Source organism: Pseudorasbora parva, chromosome 13 (genome assembly GCF_024679245.1).
Source record: "Pseudorasbora parva isolate DD20220531a chromosome 13, ASM2467924v1, whole genome shotgun sequence".
NCBI lineage: Eukaryota > Metazoa > Chordata > Actinopteri > Cypriniformes > Gobionidae > Pseudorasbora > Pseudorasbora parva.
In genome coordinates this window covers 36,683,595-36,701,262 of record NC_090184.1, presented here as the reverse complement: position 1 = coordinate 36,701,262, position 17,668 = coordinate 36,683,595, and the positions used below count along the sequence as shown (strand labels likewise).

General features: G+C 36.3%; 1 protein-coding gene and 1 long non-coding RNA gene across 2 annotated transcripts; both read right to left on the bottom strand.

Moving 5' to 3' along the window:
• Positions 1-248: 248 nt before the first annotated feature.
• Positions 249-5,841, bottom strand: LOC137038281 (uncharacterized). The gene is made up of 4 exons (XR_010897443.1): positions 5,704-5,841; positions 5,344-5,385; positions 2,774-2,838; positions 249-481 (listed from the first exon to the last, which is right to left on the bottom strand). It is a non-coding gene; the product is annotated as an uncharacterized lncRNA (long non-coding RNA).
• A 3,563-nt stretch (positions 5,842-9,404) lies between these two features.
• slc2a6 (solute carrier family 2 member 6) lies at positions 9,405-17,416 on the bottom strand. Its single transcript, XM_067414242.1, has 10 exons — positions 17,333-17,416; positions 17,088-17,241; positions 16,770-16,976; positions 14,837-14,936; positions 14,502-14,713; positions 13,385-13,531; positions 13,196-13,304; positions 12,929-13,102; positions 10,064-10,209; positions 9,405-9,828 (listed from the first exon to the last, which is right to left on the bottom strand). Exons 1-10 carry the CDS (start codon positions 17,389-17,391, stop codon positions 9,667-9,669), a joined length of 1,470 nt encoding a protein of 489 aa, XP_067270343.1. The 5' UTR covers positions 17,392-17,416; the 3' UTR covers positions 9,405-9,666.
• Positions 17,417-17,668: the final 252 nt, after the last annotated feature.

Here is a 17,668-nt window from a genome sequence, read left to right as displayed (position 1 = left end):
TCAAATCAGCAGTTCGGAGAGCCAAAGTCACATGATTTCAGCAGTTTGGCGGTTTTACACGCGATCAGCGTGTCAAGCTTCTGAAGCTTCAGGAAGCAGTTTTGAAATCGGTCAGTTTTTTTGGCACACAAAAAATATTCTTGTCATTTTATAATATTATTATTGAACCACTGTACACACATGAACTAATTTAAATATGTTTTTAGTACATTAATGGATCTTGAGAAACAAAATGTCATTGCTGGCTATGCAAGCCTCACTGAGCCATCGGATTTCAACACAAATGAGGGGGGTACAATCCACAAACCGTCTCTCTAACTCGAGATTTCTGATTACAAATATAACAGTCTTTTATTCAGAATTCTAACAAGCGTTTTAAGAAGTAACAAAAAAAAAAAGATCCATGATTTGTTACCAGAAGATAAAGCAGATAAAGAACAATCCTTCAAAATACCAGTAATCAGCAGGGTCCTTGGTGCATCTGGGAAGAAAAAAAGAACACTATGATTCTCTGAAAAGTCTTTAAAAAAAAATAAATGTTTTTTTTTATTTATTATTTTTTACTTTAAACAAGCTCAATTTAATGTAATTAAAGTTTTCTTTTTGTCTTCTCTTTCATCTGGTAGGGTCTGGTAGCTGAGGGTCTTTCCCTCAATATTTTTAAGGGAATTAAATATAGGATTAATGACGGCATATTTTTTAACTAACTAAAAAGACATTATGAAAATACTTGAGATGGTTTACCACCCAAAAATGGAAATTCTGTCATCGTTAACTCATCCTCATGTCGTTTCAAACCTGTATAATTATTTCTTGATATATTTTGAGGAATGTTGGCAACCAAACTGCTTTCCTTTGTATGGAGAAAAAAAAAAAAAACACTGAAAACAAATTGATCAAAATAAAGAAAGTCATACATGTTTGGAACAACATGAGGGTGAGTAAGTGATTGATAGACTTTTAATTTTGGTGTCAACTATCCCTTCAGTTTGTGTGTAGAATTTCCTGCAGAGTGTAGCTCTAAACATCTGCCTGGAATGTTCTGGTAGTCCTGAAAACCTTGATTAGGTGGTTCAGATGAGTTTAATTAGGCAAATTCAATTAAAAAATGACAAGATTTTTAAAAAATATATATGCTTTATAAGGGGACGTTTACACAACGCGTTTTGGACATTCATTTACACAACAATGGAGTTCTGGTGGCCTGAAAACACAATGTTTTTGAAAACAATACCGTTATCTCTGTGTAAACTTAATGGTGATGGACACATATGCGCATTACATGTTTAGTTTATAGGTATGCGTGTTTGAATGCATATGTGCGCAGACAAGGTAGGTCTGCGCACATAATATGCATTCTTTACCAATGAAATTGCCAAATCACTTGTCTAGAATGTATTAATACAGAGTTATTTAGTTGTTTTCGTAGAATTGTGCAAACAGGGATTTTTCAATAAATTATTGTCATTTGTATAAAAAAAAATTAACAAACACGTCAGTATACACATCATGACAATAATCCAAGAGAATTGTGAAGCTCACATGATAAGATAACTTATTATTATTATGTAGTTTCTGAAGAATGCTTTAGTATAATGCAAGTTTATATTCAGATTTATTTTTCTAAGCACATTTTACCAATTCAAATCCAAAATTATAAGTGATATATTTTTTTTAAGAAAGGCTCGGAGTGAAAAATGTCTTGTATTCAGGTGTGCATCATTATTACACAGGTTTTCATTTATAGATAAACTGGGCAAAAAAAAAGGATTTAACTTAGACTGGAACGTCCTTTTTTTAAATACCCATGAGAAAGATGCAATACTAGAAATTGCACAATTAAGGCATGCCCATTGGACAGCAAAACATCGATTCAGCAGGGTCATAAAAAAACAGGTGAAGAAATAAATTAACTTCTAAAATATGAATTAAGGTGAATTAGTTGTGAACCATCAGGAACCCTTTAGTCTCCAGAACCACAGGACCAGACACCACCAGAACTGCAACCTACATTGATATCCTGACACCTTGCACTTCTGGAGACTGAGACTTTTAAGAACCCTGAAATATGACCCCCACTTAATAAGAATCACAAGAGTCACTCTCAATCTGTCTATTATGTATGTCTTCATGTTTGATTCTTATTAAATGGTGTTTTTTAGGATTTTTTACCTAACTGAAGTGTCTGAGATCCTGACACCTTGCACTTCAGGAGACTCCAGGTAGGTTGCAGTTCTGGAAAATCGGCCTGTTTTTGTATGACCCTGCTGAATCAATAAGCATTTTGCTGTCCAATGGTCACACCTTAATTTTAATTATTGCATTAGTATTGCGTCATTCCATTTTAATAATTTTTGACTCTTCAGTCTGAGTTAAATCTCTTTTTTAGCCCATTTTACCTTTTAGCCTTTTTTCACTTTCAGCCTTCTTTAATTATACATCCCTTATAAATGATTTAATAAATTAATAGTAGTTATCAAGATTAATATGGTGTGGAATCATAGACTGTAAAAAAGATGGACAACAAGTCAGTTTTTAGGACTTGTGTGGCACACTTGTGTGAAATGGGTAAAATGTGCTTGGAAAAAAATAAGATCAGAATATCACCTTGTGTAATTATGCACACACTGTAGGCCTATATGGACTCAAAAGATGAATCACTTTTCCAACAATCTGTGGAAAGCTGGGATGGCATGATGGAGGGAAAATAGAGCATTTTGGAGTGCATTATACCTTTATGGTCTATGGTTTTATATACTGCATTGATACTTACTAGTGATGTACTTGTTTCTCTGTTGGTACCGGTTCTGCCCTGCAAACATTGTTCCGATGCTTGATCTAAAGAAAAGGAAAATAAAATAAAAAAGTTAAAATGAGCTTTATCTACTTTTAAAGTTTTATCATTAGCAGTTATCACAGTTGGAAAAGGAAATGTCAAAAATACTTGGAAAGAAACAGGCAGTCAAACATAATTTTAATCTCTCAAAGACAAGCACAAGCTTCATCATATTTTTATGTTGCTAAAAAAAAAAAAATTATACATACATACATACATATATATATAAGAAAGCCGTACACACCGTGTATACTATATATATATATATATATATATATATATATATATAGTGAAAATTGAAGTGAGCAGCAAGTAACCATTTTGTCCTCAAAGTTGATGTGTGTGAAGCCGGAAAAATGGGCAAGCGTGAGGATTTGAGCGAGTTTGACAAGGGCCAAATTGTGATGGCTAGACGACTGGGTCAGAGCATCTCCAAAACTGCAGCTCTTGTGGGCTGTTCCCGGTCTGCAGTGGTCAGGATCTATCAAAAGTGCTCCAAGGAAGGAACAGTGGAGAACCGGCCACAGGGTCATGGCCCAGCCTCATTGATGCACATGGGGAGCGAAGGCTGGCCCGTGTGGTCCAATCAAACAGACGAGCTACTGGAGCTCAAACTGCTCCAGAAGTTAATGCTGGTTCTGATAGAAAGGTGTCAGAATACACAGAGCATCGCAGTTTGTTGCGCATGGGCGGCATAGCCGCTGACCAGTCAGGGTGCCCATGCTGACCCCTGACCCCGCCGAAAGCACCAACAGTGGCACGTGAGCATCAGAACTGGACCACGGAGCAATGGAAGAAGGTGGCCTGGTCTGAGGAATCACGTGGATGGCCAGGTGTGTCGCTTACCTGGGAAACACATGGCACCAGAAGAAGGCGAGCCGGCGGAGGCAGTGTGATGCTTTGGGCAATGTTCTACTGGGAAACCTTGGGGCCTGCCATCCATGTGGATGTTACTTTAACACGTCCCACCTACCTAAGCATTGTTGCAGACTATTTTACACCCTTTCATGGAAACCCTTTCCTTGGTGGCTGTGGTCTCTTTCAGCAGGATAATGTGCCCTGCCACAAAGCAAAGTGGTTCAGGAATGGTTTGAGGAGCACAGCAACGGGTTTGAGGTGTTGACTTGGCCTCCAAACTCCCCAAATCTCAATGGCAAATCAGCATATTTTAATTATGTGACACTGAAGACTGGAGTAATGATGCCATGCAATGTGCTTATTTCGAAGTTCAGAAAATTCAAAGTTAATGATTTTAACCAGAATTCATAATAATACTAAATTACTGAACAACATCCTTGAATATTTTGTGGGAGTGACACCCCTAGTGTAACAAATCTTAGCGGCCAGCATGATGTAATAGTCATAGAGAATAGGGATTTATATTCAGGTTGTGCCAGAGGCACTATGCGCATTTTTATATTTGAATGGAGGGGTTTAAAGGGATAGTTCACCCAGAAATGAAAATTAGCCCATAATTTACTCACCCTCAAATCATCCTAGGAAGTATATGATTCTTCTTCCAGACGAATACAATTATATTACAAACGTCCAGGCTAATTCAAGCATTATACTAGCAGTAATAGTTGCTCTGTTTTTGAAGTCCATAAAAAAAAAAAAAAATGCATCTGCCCGTAAAATAACGTGCTCTGGGGGGTTAATAAAGGCCCTCAGAAGCGAATCGATGCGTTTGTGTAAGAAAAATATCCATATTTAAAACTTCATAAAGTAAAGTTTTAGCGGACTGACTTCTGTGTTCAATTTATGGAAAAAGTGTTGAAAGCGCCTCAGCCAAACGAAAGACTAACGCGACAAGGTAGGCTCGTCATGACGTCACGTACGCATCTTGAGTTTCACGTTTAACTTTCAACACTTTTCCATGGAAGGTGGTTGGCTGGAACTTTACTTGATTAAGTTTTAAATATGGATATTTTTCTTACACAAATGCATCGATTCACTTCAGAAGGCCTTAATTAACACCCCAGAGCCACATGGAGCACGTTATTTGGTTTTTATGGACTTCAAAAACAGAACAACTATTACTGCAATTATAATGCTTGAGTAAATGATGGGCTAATTTTCATTTTTGGGTGAACTATCCCTTTAACACTTATAATTTGGCAACTCTGGGTTCATTGGGGGTCATTCCTATGTTCCCCACGTTTATGTGGCACATAAGGGAAACATGACTATGATCCCCAAAAGATATAAAGTATGCTCTAATGACTCCAAGATTGGAAACAAGACCCTAAAAACATAGCTCACCCAAAAATGAGAATTCTCTTATCATTTACTCACACATATGTTGTCTAAACCTGAATTAACGTTACATGTGAAACGTTAACGTACTTCTGTTTTCATGTATTGTCTCCCACACGAATGACCTTCATATCTTCAACAAATGAAATTAAATATTAACATAACGACAAACTTCCAATAAAATTACTAACGTTACTACTGTGCATATCAGTATCAATTCACTGTCTTCGTGTTAGTATTACAATACTTACCACCCCTGAAGATCGTGAGGCTGGATTTTCTTCCCAAAATTTCTGGTTCATGAGGGAAACAAACACACAACAATATTAGCTATTTAACTTACTTACTAACAGAGGTATTTTCAAAAGTCAGTTCACTCAATCCAAAGCTCCTATATTGATTTTTTTTAATCTCAAACCTAGCTTATAATATTAACACATGCAAACAACGACAATAACGATAGCTGGTAGTTAATGATTACAGTATGTAACTTACTATTTGTCGTTATTGGGGTAATCGCGATTTGATTATCACTTAAACATTTATATCTTGATGTAACAGAAGATTTTAAAAAATAAAAATAAAACTAACGTTAGTTAACTTAACGTTACCTTCTGCAGTTCCATGTCCGTTACGTTGGTAAAAGTTGCCCATATGAATTTTTTTCTTGTTTGTCCTCCATTAACATCCCGCAACTTAAATTCGCCCAAAATATAAAACATTTTAAAAAAAAATAACCAATGTAGAAATCCATGTAAAACCGAACAGAACCGAAGTTAGCTACTGCATTACAGATGCCCGAGCAGTAACGTTAACGTTAGCAGCGCACACACTCACTCTACAACAAACGTATAATTCAAATTTGACCTGTAAAAGGCGCGCGCATTTGTCATTGGCCTGTATACCGGATGACAGTCAGAATAACCAATCATGCTCAAAGCAATACAGAGAGACAATGAATTAACGAATTGTTTAAATTGTGTGTGTGTGTATATATATATATATATATATATATATATATATATATATATATATATATATATATATATATATATATATATATATATATATATACATACATACATACATACATACATACATACATACATACATACATACATACATACATATATATATATATATATATATATATATATATATATATATATATATATATATATATATATATATATATATATATACCAACCCCTACTCTGCTAAACACATACAGCGTAAACACTGCATATGTATTAATTTCAATTTCTGCATCTTGGTGGCATTACAGTTACATTCATGTGACCTATAATGACCCTTTTACATTTTTACAAATTACTGACCTTTCCTTTAGAAATAATCTTGCCTATTGTCAACTTTCATTTTCCCTTTTACTGTGTGGCACTATAACATAACTTGTTGATTTAGGGTGGATGCTCTGTCCAAAGCAACACTTGTTTGCTAATATTGCCATAATTCCATACAAGTTACACCATACACAGATGAGGCTTTATGACCACCTTCCTAATATTGTGTTGGTCCCCCTTTTGCTGCTAAAACAGCCCTGACCCCTAAGATGTTAGCAGCAGATCCTTTAAGTCCTGTAAGTTGCGAGGCAGGGCCACCATGGATCAGACTTGTTTGTTCAGCACATCCCACAGATGCTCGATTGGATTGAGATCTGGGGAATTTTGAGGCCAAGACAACACCTCTGCTTTGTGTCAGGAGCATTATCTGCTGGAAGAGCCACAGCCACAGCCACCAGGAAATACCGTTTTCCATCAAAGGGTGTACACGGTCTACAACAATGCTTAGGTAGGTGGGACGTGTTAAAGGAACATCCAAATGGATGGCAGGACCCAAGGTTCCCCAGCAGAACATTGCCCAAAGCATCACACTGCCTCCGCCGGCTCGCCTTCTTCCCATAGTGCATCCTGGGGCCATGTGTTCCTCAGGTAAGCCACGCACACGCACCCGGCCATCCACGTGATGTAAAAGCACACATGATTCATCAGGATTCGTGCTTTGTGGTCCAATTCTGATGCTCATGTGCAAATCATGGCGAAAAAAGGCCATCATTTACCCACCAAACCTGTACAAGTTTCTTTTTCTGTTTGTTATGAAGAATGTTGGTAACCAGACAGCTGACTGTCATCGACTACTGTTATGGAGGTCAGTTTGAAGTCAGTCAGCTGTCTGGTTACCAACATTCTTCATAACAGCTTCTGTGTTCAAACAGAAAAAGAAACTTGTACAGGTTTGATGGGTAAATAATGACAATTATTTTTTTTTTTTGGTGAACCATCCCTTTTAACTCCCGAATTTAATAGAAGAATGCTTTATTTTCAAATGTGTTTTTTTCCAAGGTTTTGACAAAAATAAACGTGTTTAACTATCATTTGTTTTTTCCTGATACTTATTTTACTTTTGTCAGAATTCTTGGCTTTCTTCATCTAGGCCAGAGTTGAATTTGTATATAATTTAAGAAAACAGAAAAAATACCATAATATAGTGATTTTCTCATAAATATTTGATTTACTGTTATTTGTCATTAATGATTTAATACTAAAACTTGCAGTCAAAATATTAATTTACAGATATTGTTTGTAATTTTACATTAATGTTTATCAAATTTATGAAAACAGAGATCTATTCTATAAATAATAGTCATTTTCCTGTATAAAAAATAAGAATTACTGTTATTTGTCATTAATGATATAGTCCTTAAAATAATAGTCAAGTTGTTAATTTACAGATATTGTTTGTAATTTTACATGAATTTTATGTAATTTATGAAAATAGAAAAAATTACTGTATAAATAATAAGGTAATTTCCTGTATTAAAAACTGAGAATTACTGTAATTTGTCATGAATGATATGATCCTTAAAGTAATGGTTGAGTTGTTAATTTACAGATATTAATTGTAATTTTACATGCATTTGTATGTAATTTATGAAAACAGAAAAATACTATATAAAAAATACAGTATTTTTTCTGTATAGAAAAATAAGAATTACTGTAATTTGACATTAATGATATAGTCCTTAAAATAATAGTCAAGTTGTTAATTTACAGATATTGTTTGTAATTTTGCATGAATTTTTATGTAATTTATGAAAATAGAAACAAATACTGTAAAAATAAGGTAATTTCCTGTATAAAAAAACTGAGAATTACTGTAATTTGTCATGAATGATATATTCATTAAAATAATGGTCAAGTTGTTAATTTACAAATATTATTTATAATTTTACATGCATTTGTACGTAATTTATGAAAACAGAAAAATATTATTTAAAAAATACAGTAATTTTCTTGTATAAAAAATAAGAATTACTGTAATTTGTCATTAATGATATAATCCTTAAAATAATGGTCAAGTTGTTAATTTACAGATATTGTTTGTAATTTTACATAGTTTTAAACATAATTAAAAATTACAAAAAAATACTGTAAAAAATTTAGAGTTATTTTCTGTAATTTTAGGATTTTTTTTTACAGTGTATTATATTGGTAATTTTTTAAGTTTAAGTTAAGTTTAAGGCATTTTTAAGTTTCACAATTAATTCAAATGTTTCCTCACACTATGGAGAAATAAATATATATAAAAATAGGAGGATTGCCACACTTCCTGCTACCAGCTGGTGGCGCTATGCATATATTTTGGTGAGTAAATGTCTTCAGGCCAGGGCACTTATCAAACATGTGAAGTTTGAGGCAGATTGGACATTGTATGCTTGAGTTACAACAACTTCCTTTTATATGATGATAATAGCATGCTTTAACACTCAGTGTTGTTAGCATGTTTTAGGTAGAAATGTATCGTGGACGGCGCTTAATTTTGTAGGTGGTGCTATCGAGCCATTTAGCCACACCTAATTCTGAAACCCTTATCAGACATACATTTTCACCATTTTTGACACATGGGTGAGTTTCCGAGCATGTTAAGACCCTCAAAAATATGATTCATTTCGGAGAAGAATGATGAGCCGAGCAATTACAACAGGGTCCTCACATGCTCGGGCCCTAATCTAAACAAAGAATGATTTTTGTGCATAGCCACATAGCTAGTATTAACTTCAGTTTTAAACAGATAATAACGACAATCTTTATTTATATGTTGGCGCATGAATTATTGTGCTATAAGTCTTGCTCAAGTCTAGCTGTGGTCCACACCTAACTGGATGAAATCATGCTTTCTGAACTTCTTTGTGTCATTGTACTTTTATACATGGACAAACACATTTTGTGCAATATAGGGTTAGTTTGGTCACACTGAAACAATTGTGGAACAGTAGAGGGGAAGTACAGCAACATGTTCTGAGAGGATGGTAGAGAATTAATTTTTATAGTAATATACATACATACATACATATATATAGACACACTTATTAATATATTTTAGATTTAGATTATTCTATCATTGGACAACATAGCATTTTTAAGAGAAATTAATGTATTTACATAAAGACAGAGGAACATAAAGCAGTTATGTAGCCCACATGTGTGTAAGAAAATGCAGTCCATACATTTATATTATATTTGTCATATATAAATAACATACAGTATAGGAACATTTTAAGGATCATGAATGGTGAAGGTTCGGCCAGTCCTGAAATAGTTCTCAATCTCCTCCAGACTTCGGCCTTTTGTTTCAGGCACACATTTAGCAGTGAAAATTATATTCACTACAGATACGACGCAGAAAAATAGGAACGGTGCAAAAAGTCCATAAGCTTCCTATATATATATATATAAAAAAGATGTGTTATAAAGTTGGCCTTTTACAGTTATACTTCAATAAAAATCAGATAAGAAGCAAAAGATAAAAAGCAAAGAACATAATTAAATTATCAAGAGCAGCTTGTATTATCTTTTAATGACCTTGAAAAATGATGCTGTTGTGCATGCTAAAGATTAAAAAAGTATTTTTCAATTCCTCTTTCTATGTGTGTAAAAAATAGATTCAGCTCACCACCACATGCATGAAGAGTTGCGTCAGAACAAAGGCCGTGATCCAGCTAACACCAACACACAAACCAGATGCTATACCACGTGCACCCAAGGGTAAAATCTCTGACATTAGCAGCCATGTGATTGGTCCCCATCCCATGGCATAACCTGTATGGGAAAGTTTTCAGTGATGTTATGCTGCATGTTATTCTACCTGAGGAAATAGAACTAGAACTAATTCTACGGGCTAATTCACGCTGCACCAACAGACACCAAACAATGCAGAAAAATCATTACAGTTCTCAGACATTTCATGACCTGACGAATGAACGCTCGACATGTGCCGAGCCCTGATCCGTCAAAAATCGACAATGTGTCAGTTGTTTTTGTTTGCCGTCTGTCGGTTCACTGGGAATTGGCTTTAAAAGTAAGAACTTCTAATGCTGAAAATTATGTAATCCAGTCCCATTGCCAAACCTTTGGTTTCGCTTTTGTAAAAAAACGAAATCCCTTTTAAGCCATTTCACATTTATAATGTTAAAGGGTTAAGTTCATCCACACAAAAAAATTGTCATTATTTACACATCCTCATGTCGTTCCAAATCCATAAGGCCTTCGTTCATCTTCGGAACACAAATTTAAATATTTTTGATGAGATCCAAGAGCTTTGACCCCCTCCATAGACAGCAACATAATTAACACTTTCCAGGCCCAGAAAGGCAAGAAAGACATTAGTCCATGTGACTCCAGTGGTTCAACCTTATTTTTATGAAGGAATGAGAATGCATTTTGTGTGCAAAAACAAACAAAAATAGCAACTTTATTTAACAATTTCTTGTTACGTTGGTCAGCTCCTGCGTCAGCATCACACATACGTCGTGGTGCTGACGTGAACAGCATCTGCCAATGGTAGGCCGTCGTTCTGGTGAAGCTCTGACATAACTCAGAAGCGCTGGACTGTATCTACTACGTCAACAGCGTAGGAGACTGACACAGACGTGAATAAATTGTTGAATAAAGTCGTTATTTTGTTGTTTTTTACGCACAAAAAGCATTCTTGTCACTTCATGAAATTAAGGTTGAACCACTGGAGTCACATGGACTATTGTAACGATATCTTTACTACCTTTCTGGACCTTGAAAGTGTTCATTTAAGTTGCTGTATGGAGGGATCAGAGAGCTTTCATCAAAAATATCTTAATTTGTGTTTCGAAGATGAATGAAGGTCTTATGGGTTCGGAAGGTAATGAGGGTGAGCAGTGCCGCCGCTCCCACCACGTGCATCACGCGCGGCGTGTAGGGCACCAAGTGCTGAGAGGGGCACCACTAGAATTTTACCCGCGGGCATCATAAAGTAATGATGCGTAGGGCATCAAGGTGGCCAGCGGCGGTACTGAGGGTGAGTAATTATATGTGCACTATGTAGTATTTGTGTAGTAATATATCAGAAACCACAAGGCAAGTGTTATATATTTTGTTCAGTTAAACGTGCACTATGCAACTTTCCGTCCACTGGAGGGCGCCTTTTTAAAACAAATGCATAGTTTGATGATGCAAAGTTTGAGCGCAGCATCTTGGGACATGTGGTCTTCACCTCACAGCCGGTGGAAAATAGGACCCGGGCAGAAATCACGTTCATGCATGCAGTTAGTAATGTTACTGTAGTGTAAAGCAGAGCAGGAACAAGTGTTGTGGAGCTGAGCACGGCCGCTGGAGCGATTGTTAAACAAATTCCCGCCTCACGAACATCCAGACTTTTATTATGACGGGACGGGACACAGTCACCGGGCGCTTGCACTGATCCGCTCTTCCGGTTATGATTATGAGGTAATGCAGCTCTGTTTATCATATTAGATACATTTAATGTGTTGAAAATGGTGTTATGACGTTACTCTGTGCGTTCACTTGTTCACACTGCTAAGAGTAAAGCGCTCCTGCCAAATAAAATCCGAAACCGAGGGTAGTGCAGATATGACGCAATTGACAGGCGACTTCCTCAAACGCTATGCTGAAACGTCCCTGTCCTTAGTTAAAATAGCAATTTTCTCACAATTTACAAATAGTTGGAAACATTTGGGATATTGTAAGTACTCAACTGAACAAAATATATAACACTGGCCGAGTGGTTTTTGGATATTTTACTGCAAAAATACTACATAGTGCACCTTTAAGGTCTTAAAATATCCCAAATGTTTCCAACTATTTGTAAATTGTGAGAAAATTGCTATTTTAACCAAGGAGCCGGGACTTCTGAGGGAGTCACCTGTCAATTGCGTCATATCTGCATTAACCTCTGTGTCTGGTTTTGTTCTGCAGAAACGCTTTACTCTTAGCAGTGAGTTACATCATAACATCATTTTAAACACACTTAAATGTATCTAATATGATAAACAGAGCTGCGTTACCTTAGGACCGGAAAAGCGGAAATGGCGCTGGCTACTGTGTCTTGTCATAATAAAAGTCCCGGTGCTCGCGAGCCATGTGTTTGCGTAACAATCGCCCCAGCGGCCTTGTTCAGCTCCACAACACTTGGTCCTGCTCTGCTTCATACAGTAACGTTAATAATCACATCCATGAACATGATTTCTGCCCGAGTCCTATCACAATTCTTTTCCACCAGCTGTGAGGTGAAGACCACATGTCCCAAGATTCTGAGCTCAAGCTTGATGTTATCAAACTATGGCTTTGTTTTGAATAGGCGCCCTCTAGCGGATGGAAAAGTTACATAGTGCAGTTTTAATGACAAAGTTTTTCCTTTTTGGATGAACTAACCCTTTAAGCTATGAGATCTCTAACTAATGCGTCATAATAATCAACAAGTTCATGTTCAAAAAGCTTCTACAGTAAGTGGAAGAAAACTGGTCACACATGAACTGAGAAAACTCACCAAATATGATGACCATAGTGCTAATGAGAGGAATTAGAGTCACTGGATCGAAGGCAGGGTCTGTTGAGCCTCCATAGGCGCTCTTCAAACCCTCTAAGGTAAGATTGCCATGGCTGCATGGTGTTGTGTGGGTGTACATGGTCATTGAAAGCATAGCTAGATACATCAAAAACCCTGCAGGAAGAAAAAAAAGATATTTTATTCACTGGTCTGTTTCCAATAAATTAAACTGACCAAGTATAATACTTTAGTTAATTCTACACAAACCTGAAGTGAAGAGCAAAGCCTTTCGACCTGCTTTGTCCATCAAACTGGCTGCAATAGCGACAGAGATCAATCTTACTGCTCCCACTAATGCTGCATCATATTTTGGTTTCTGAATGACAATTTTTTTGAATGGGTAAATGTGCTTTCATTTTTTTCATAGTAATAAATAATATACTCTATGTGACATACCAGTGATATCTTTGTCATGTGGAAGATGGGCTCCAAATATACCAGAATTGGGGTTATACCAGTCATCTGCTGCAGAAATCTCATGAAGACTGAGATTAGGATTGGTTTATAGTATAAAGGTGTTTTAAGATCACTCCATTGTGCACCCTGTTGATGAAAAGATGCATTAGTAATTCATGCTTAACTAATGCACAGGTAATCATTAGTTAATGTATTACTAATGGTGAACTAACCCATTTATTAATGATTACTGCATCAGCAACTAATGAAGATTATACATGATTAATAGATTAAGTTATCATTAAAATGTTATTAGTTAAATGTGTCATGATGTATTAATTCCGTAATAACATATTATATTAATTAATCATGTAAATTAATGTGTTAATTACCACAAGTGGTCAAAGCCATGCATTTCAACTTCCAGTTGTCTGCTTTAATTAATCATTAGCTAATGATTTATAAAGGTGTCATTATGTTATGACTTTACTTGTTGGGGCACATGACTATTAACTAATTGATTAAGTAATTGTGGTTACGGGTTTTGAATTAATTTTGAATTAGTTAATAGTCATGTGTACATGAACACATGAATTAATGAATTAATGCATATTAGTGCACCCGTATTGTAAAGTGTTACCGTGTAAAATGCACTTTTATAAGGCTTTAACCAGTAATATTTTAATGCCACTTTGGTGTGTCTCTAAGGCTGAACAGAGCTTATTGTCAGTTTCTGACATTTTCAGAAATTGAGAAAACCGGAGCATTAGTTCTTGAATCTCTGCCCTCTCTGGAAAGGGGGCTGGGAGCACCAGCTCATTTGCATTTAAAGGGACACACAAAAACGGCACGTTTTTGCTTAGACTATTTTTTTTAACATGCTATAAAAATTATCTGTGGGGTATTTTGAGCTAAATTTCAGTGGGGACATCAGAGACTTATTACATCTTGTAATAAGGGGCATAATAGGTCCCCTTGAAGTCTGTGATTAAACAAATGGAACAATAACAATTACAAATACCCTATTGTCCCTTAATGTATTCTGCTTGAATTATATATTTTTAATGACACAATTGTCTTGATAACATGATGTAATCCACTGCAATGTGTGCTTTACCTGAGAGCTGATACTGCGCTCGATCTTATTGAACTCAGTCAAGTAATCAGAATTGGGGCCCCTGAGCCATTCTAGCGATTTAACTGCTTTTTCTCTGTTTCCTTTCATGATGAGGTAACGTGGGGAGGTCGGCATGAAGCAAAGCAAAATCATCATGATAACCACAGGGACCTCCCCTGCTACAGCCAGCCATCTCCACGGCAAAATCAAGCCTGGAAAGAGACCATAAATCAGAATCATTCATACAGGACAGTGCTTGGAAATTTTTGAAAGTGTAGGAGAAAGTGTGTTTCATCATACAGCCATATCAACCTGAGAAATATGAGCTTTCTCACCAAGAGCGTAGAGTGCTAGACTTCCAAAGACAGCTGTGATCTGAGGACATGAACCCAGCGCACCCCTCACAGATGGGTGTGAAATCTCTGACACATATACCTGTTTCAAAAAAGAAAGAAAAAAACTGATGTCAATGAGATCTATTAGACACAAAAAACAAACCCTTATATACTCTGAATAATCATTCATTCAAATTCCATTTGTGACAATTAAACTCTAATGTGCCTTATATTAAAAAGAGTCATGACATGACTCTTCAAAGGCTCAAGGGAAAGCTGATTTCTCAAATCACCACCCCTTTAATCATGTTCCTTGAGGTTCACTTAATGTTAATAAAGTTTTTGCACATGATTACTTTCAACCCTCATTCGGCCTCTCTGTCTAAAATGATCCGTTTTTAAAGGCCCACTGAAATTAAAATGGAAGTTTTTTAGCCTTAAAGTTATGAATACGCTGGTGTTTTCCAAAACAATGACCAAATTTGCATTTACGAGATTCTCTCACTTCTATTAAAACGAATGATAGATTTTGATGACATCATCGCAGACTTCCCCATTTCATAAAATCTTCTGTCCAATCAAATGCTCTCTAGAAGAATCTAAAGCCCGCCCCTCTACACTGCTGAAGCTGCGGCTGAAATCAGTCAGTTTTTAACACATTTACTAATTTCTACATGGTGAACAACACATAGCACACTATTTATGCGATAGGAAACCATTCAGTGTAAATATGCTTTCAGTTGAGGCAAATGAAGTCTGTTTTCACGTAAGTTTCACGCACCACAGCAGCGCACACACATAGTCCACACCAGAGCCATGCGCGAGTCAGCGCAGACAAAAAACATATCGGACCCATTTGAATTCTGCACAGAATGCTGCAATTAAAAGCGATATGGAAGAGATTATGGTGATAAATGGTTAGATGAAACTCGCTTTACCAAACAGAAAGGCTCTAGTCAAACTGTTTTTACGGTCTATGAGTCAAACTGACACGGTGTGTTAACGAAACGCTATTAGCTGTTTCAAAAAAGGGAGGCTAAAAACTAGAGCCATTCACATGAAATTATGTCAACACATTGAATAATGCGGCATATCTCAAAGCACTTCAGTGGGCCTTTAAGGGGCAGATCCTTGTCATTGTTGTTATTGGTTAGCTTAATTGCAGAGGAAACAGTATCAAATTGCTATTGCATGTAAGTGTTTTGAAACATTATCCATATAAAACATTATGAAATTATTATTATGAAATCATTTACTTACAGTTTGTGATGCAGCTGCTGTCAGATCCAATAAAATTGTCTGAATAAAAGTTTTTTTGCAAACTCTCCATTACATTACACTTTGCCTCATTTACAAAACAATCTGCAGGCAAATGCTCTGAACATGCATATAATCCTCAGATGTGATCCGGGATACCATTAAAAATAAACAATCGACTTGTGACTCTAAAGTCCAAATGAGCTCTACACAGGACGAGTCAAAGCCAATGTTCTTCCATTTGTCTTGTTGTCAGCACTGAACGCTGAACTGAACGCGCATCTGTACTGTATCCAGTGTAGATAGTGTTATTGATTATAATGGATTTTATTTGCTTTTGACGCAACATGACATGGGTAGGCAAACAACTGACCGCCAGTGGGCGGGGCCTATGGTGCGACAATGTATTTGTTAATGTCTTGCAATGCTTGCAAAGCCAATTTGATTTGTCATGTCATGACCCCTTTAACAACACATTGTCATACATACATACATACATTTCATTCAAAAATATATTTGTGAATTAATGGTTGCACAGTATTTGTTTTTGCATGAACCAGTAGACATGTTAAATATTTTTATCTCATCAGATTTAAATCAGACTGCAAACTTACTAAACTAAACTAGTAGACTTTCTTGTGGTGTGATATACAAAAATAACTAACATATCACTTACAGGAATGGAGCCAGCAGTGATACCACCAGCGATGCCAGTCAGAAATCTGCCCCATAATAACATCCAGAAATTTTGTGCGGCCCCCATCACAAGGAGACCTGCAACAGATGGTACTCCAGACAACATGATGCTCATCTTTCTCCCAACTCTGTCATTCAGCACCATGGCACTAAGACCCCCTACGGCTGCTCCCAGGGTGAAAATTGACTAAACAACAGAAGACAAACTAGTTTGACAGAATTCATGACTTTCTCTGTATACTTACCTAAAAAAAAACATCTTATCACACTTCTATATACAGTACATAAATGATCTTACGCCAAACCATGATATCTGATGGATGTCCATTTGGAGCTGAGTGTCATCTCCCTTTTGAAGCTGGGGGATGACAGGGGAAGGGAACACTAAGGCAAATCCAAAATTGAAATTGCCCAAAACAGCTGAAAACGCAGCAAGATAGAGCCTTCCATGTCTGAAAAATATAAACAATCAGATAAATACAAAACATGAACGAATTAAGACAATATAAATCAAATAAAGGAAAAAGAAAACCAAAAAGTCACCTAATTCGTGCTGGCTTGTTTCTTATTAATGCGGTGGTTTCATCTGGACATTCTGCCATCTCTCCTCTGTCTCTCTCAGCAGACTGAATCACTTTAATGTTTGAATGATTATAACAAAGCAAAAGCACGTTTTGCAATCCTGGGATTTCTTTAGGTAGATAGTGGACAAAGAATTTAAGGAAGCAAATGTCGGAACTTCCTCTCAAAAGAGATGTGAGCGCAATGTTAAGCAACCAGAACTTTCCCGTCAGTGGACACAAAGGCCATTCAGAAAGAGAAGATTCCAATATAGGAGGAGGGGCCTGCATTGATACTTTCAGATTTCACATATGTCAA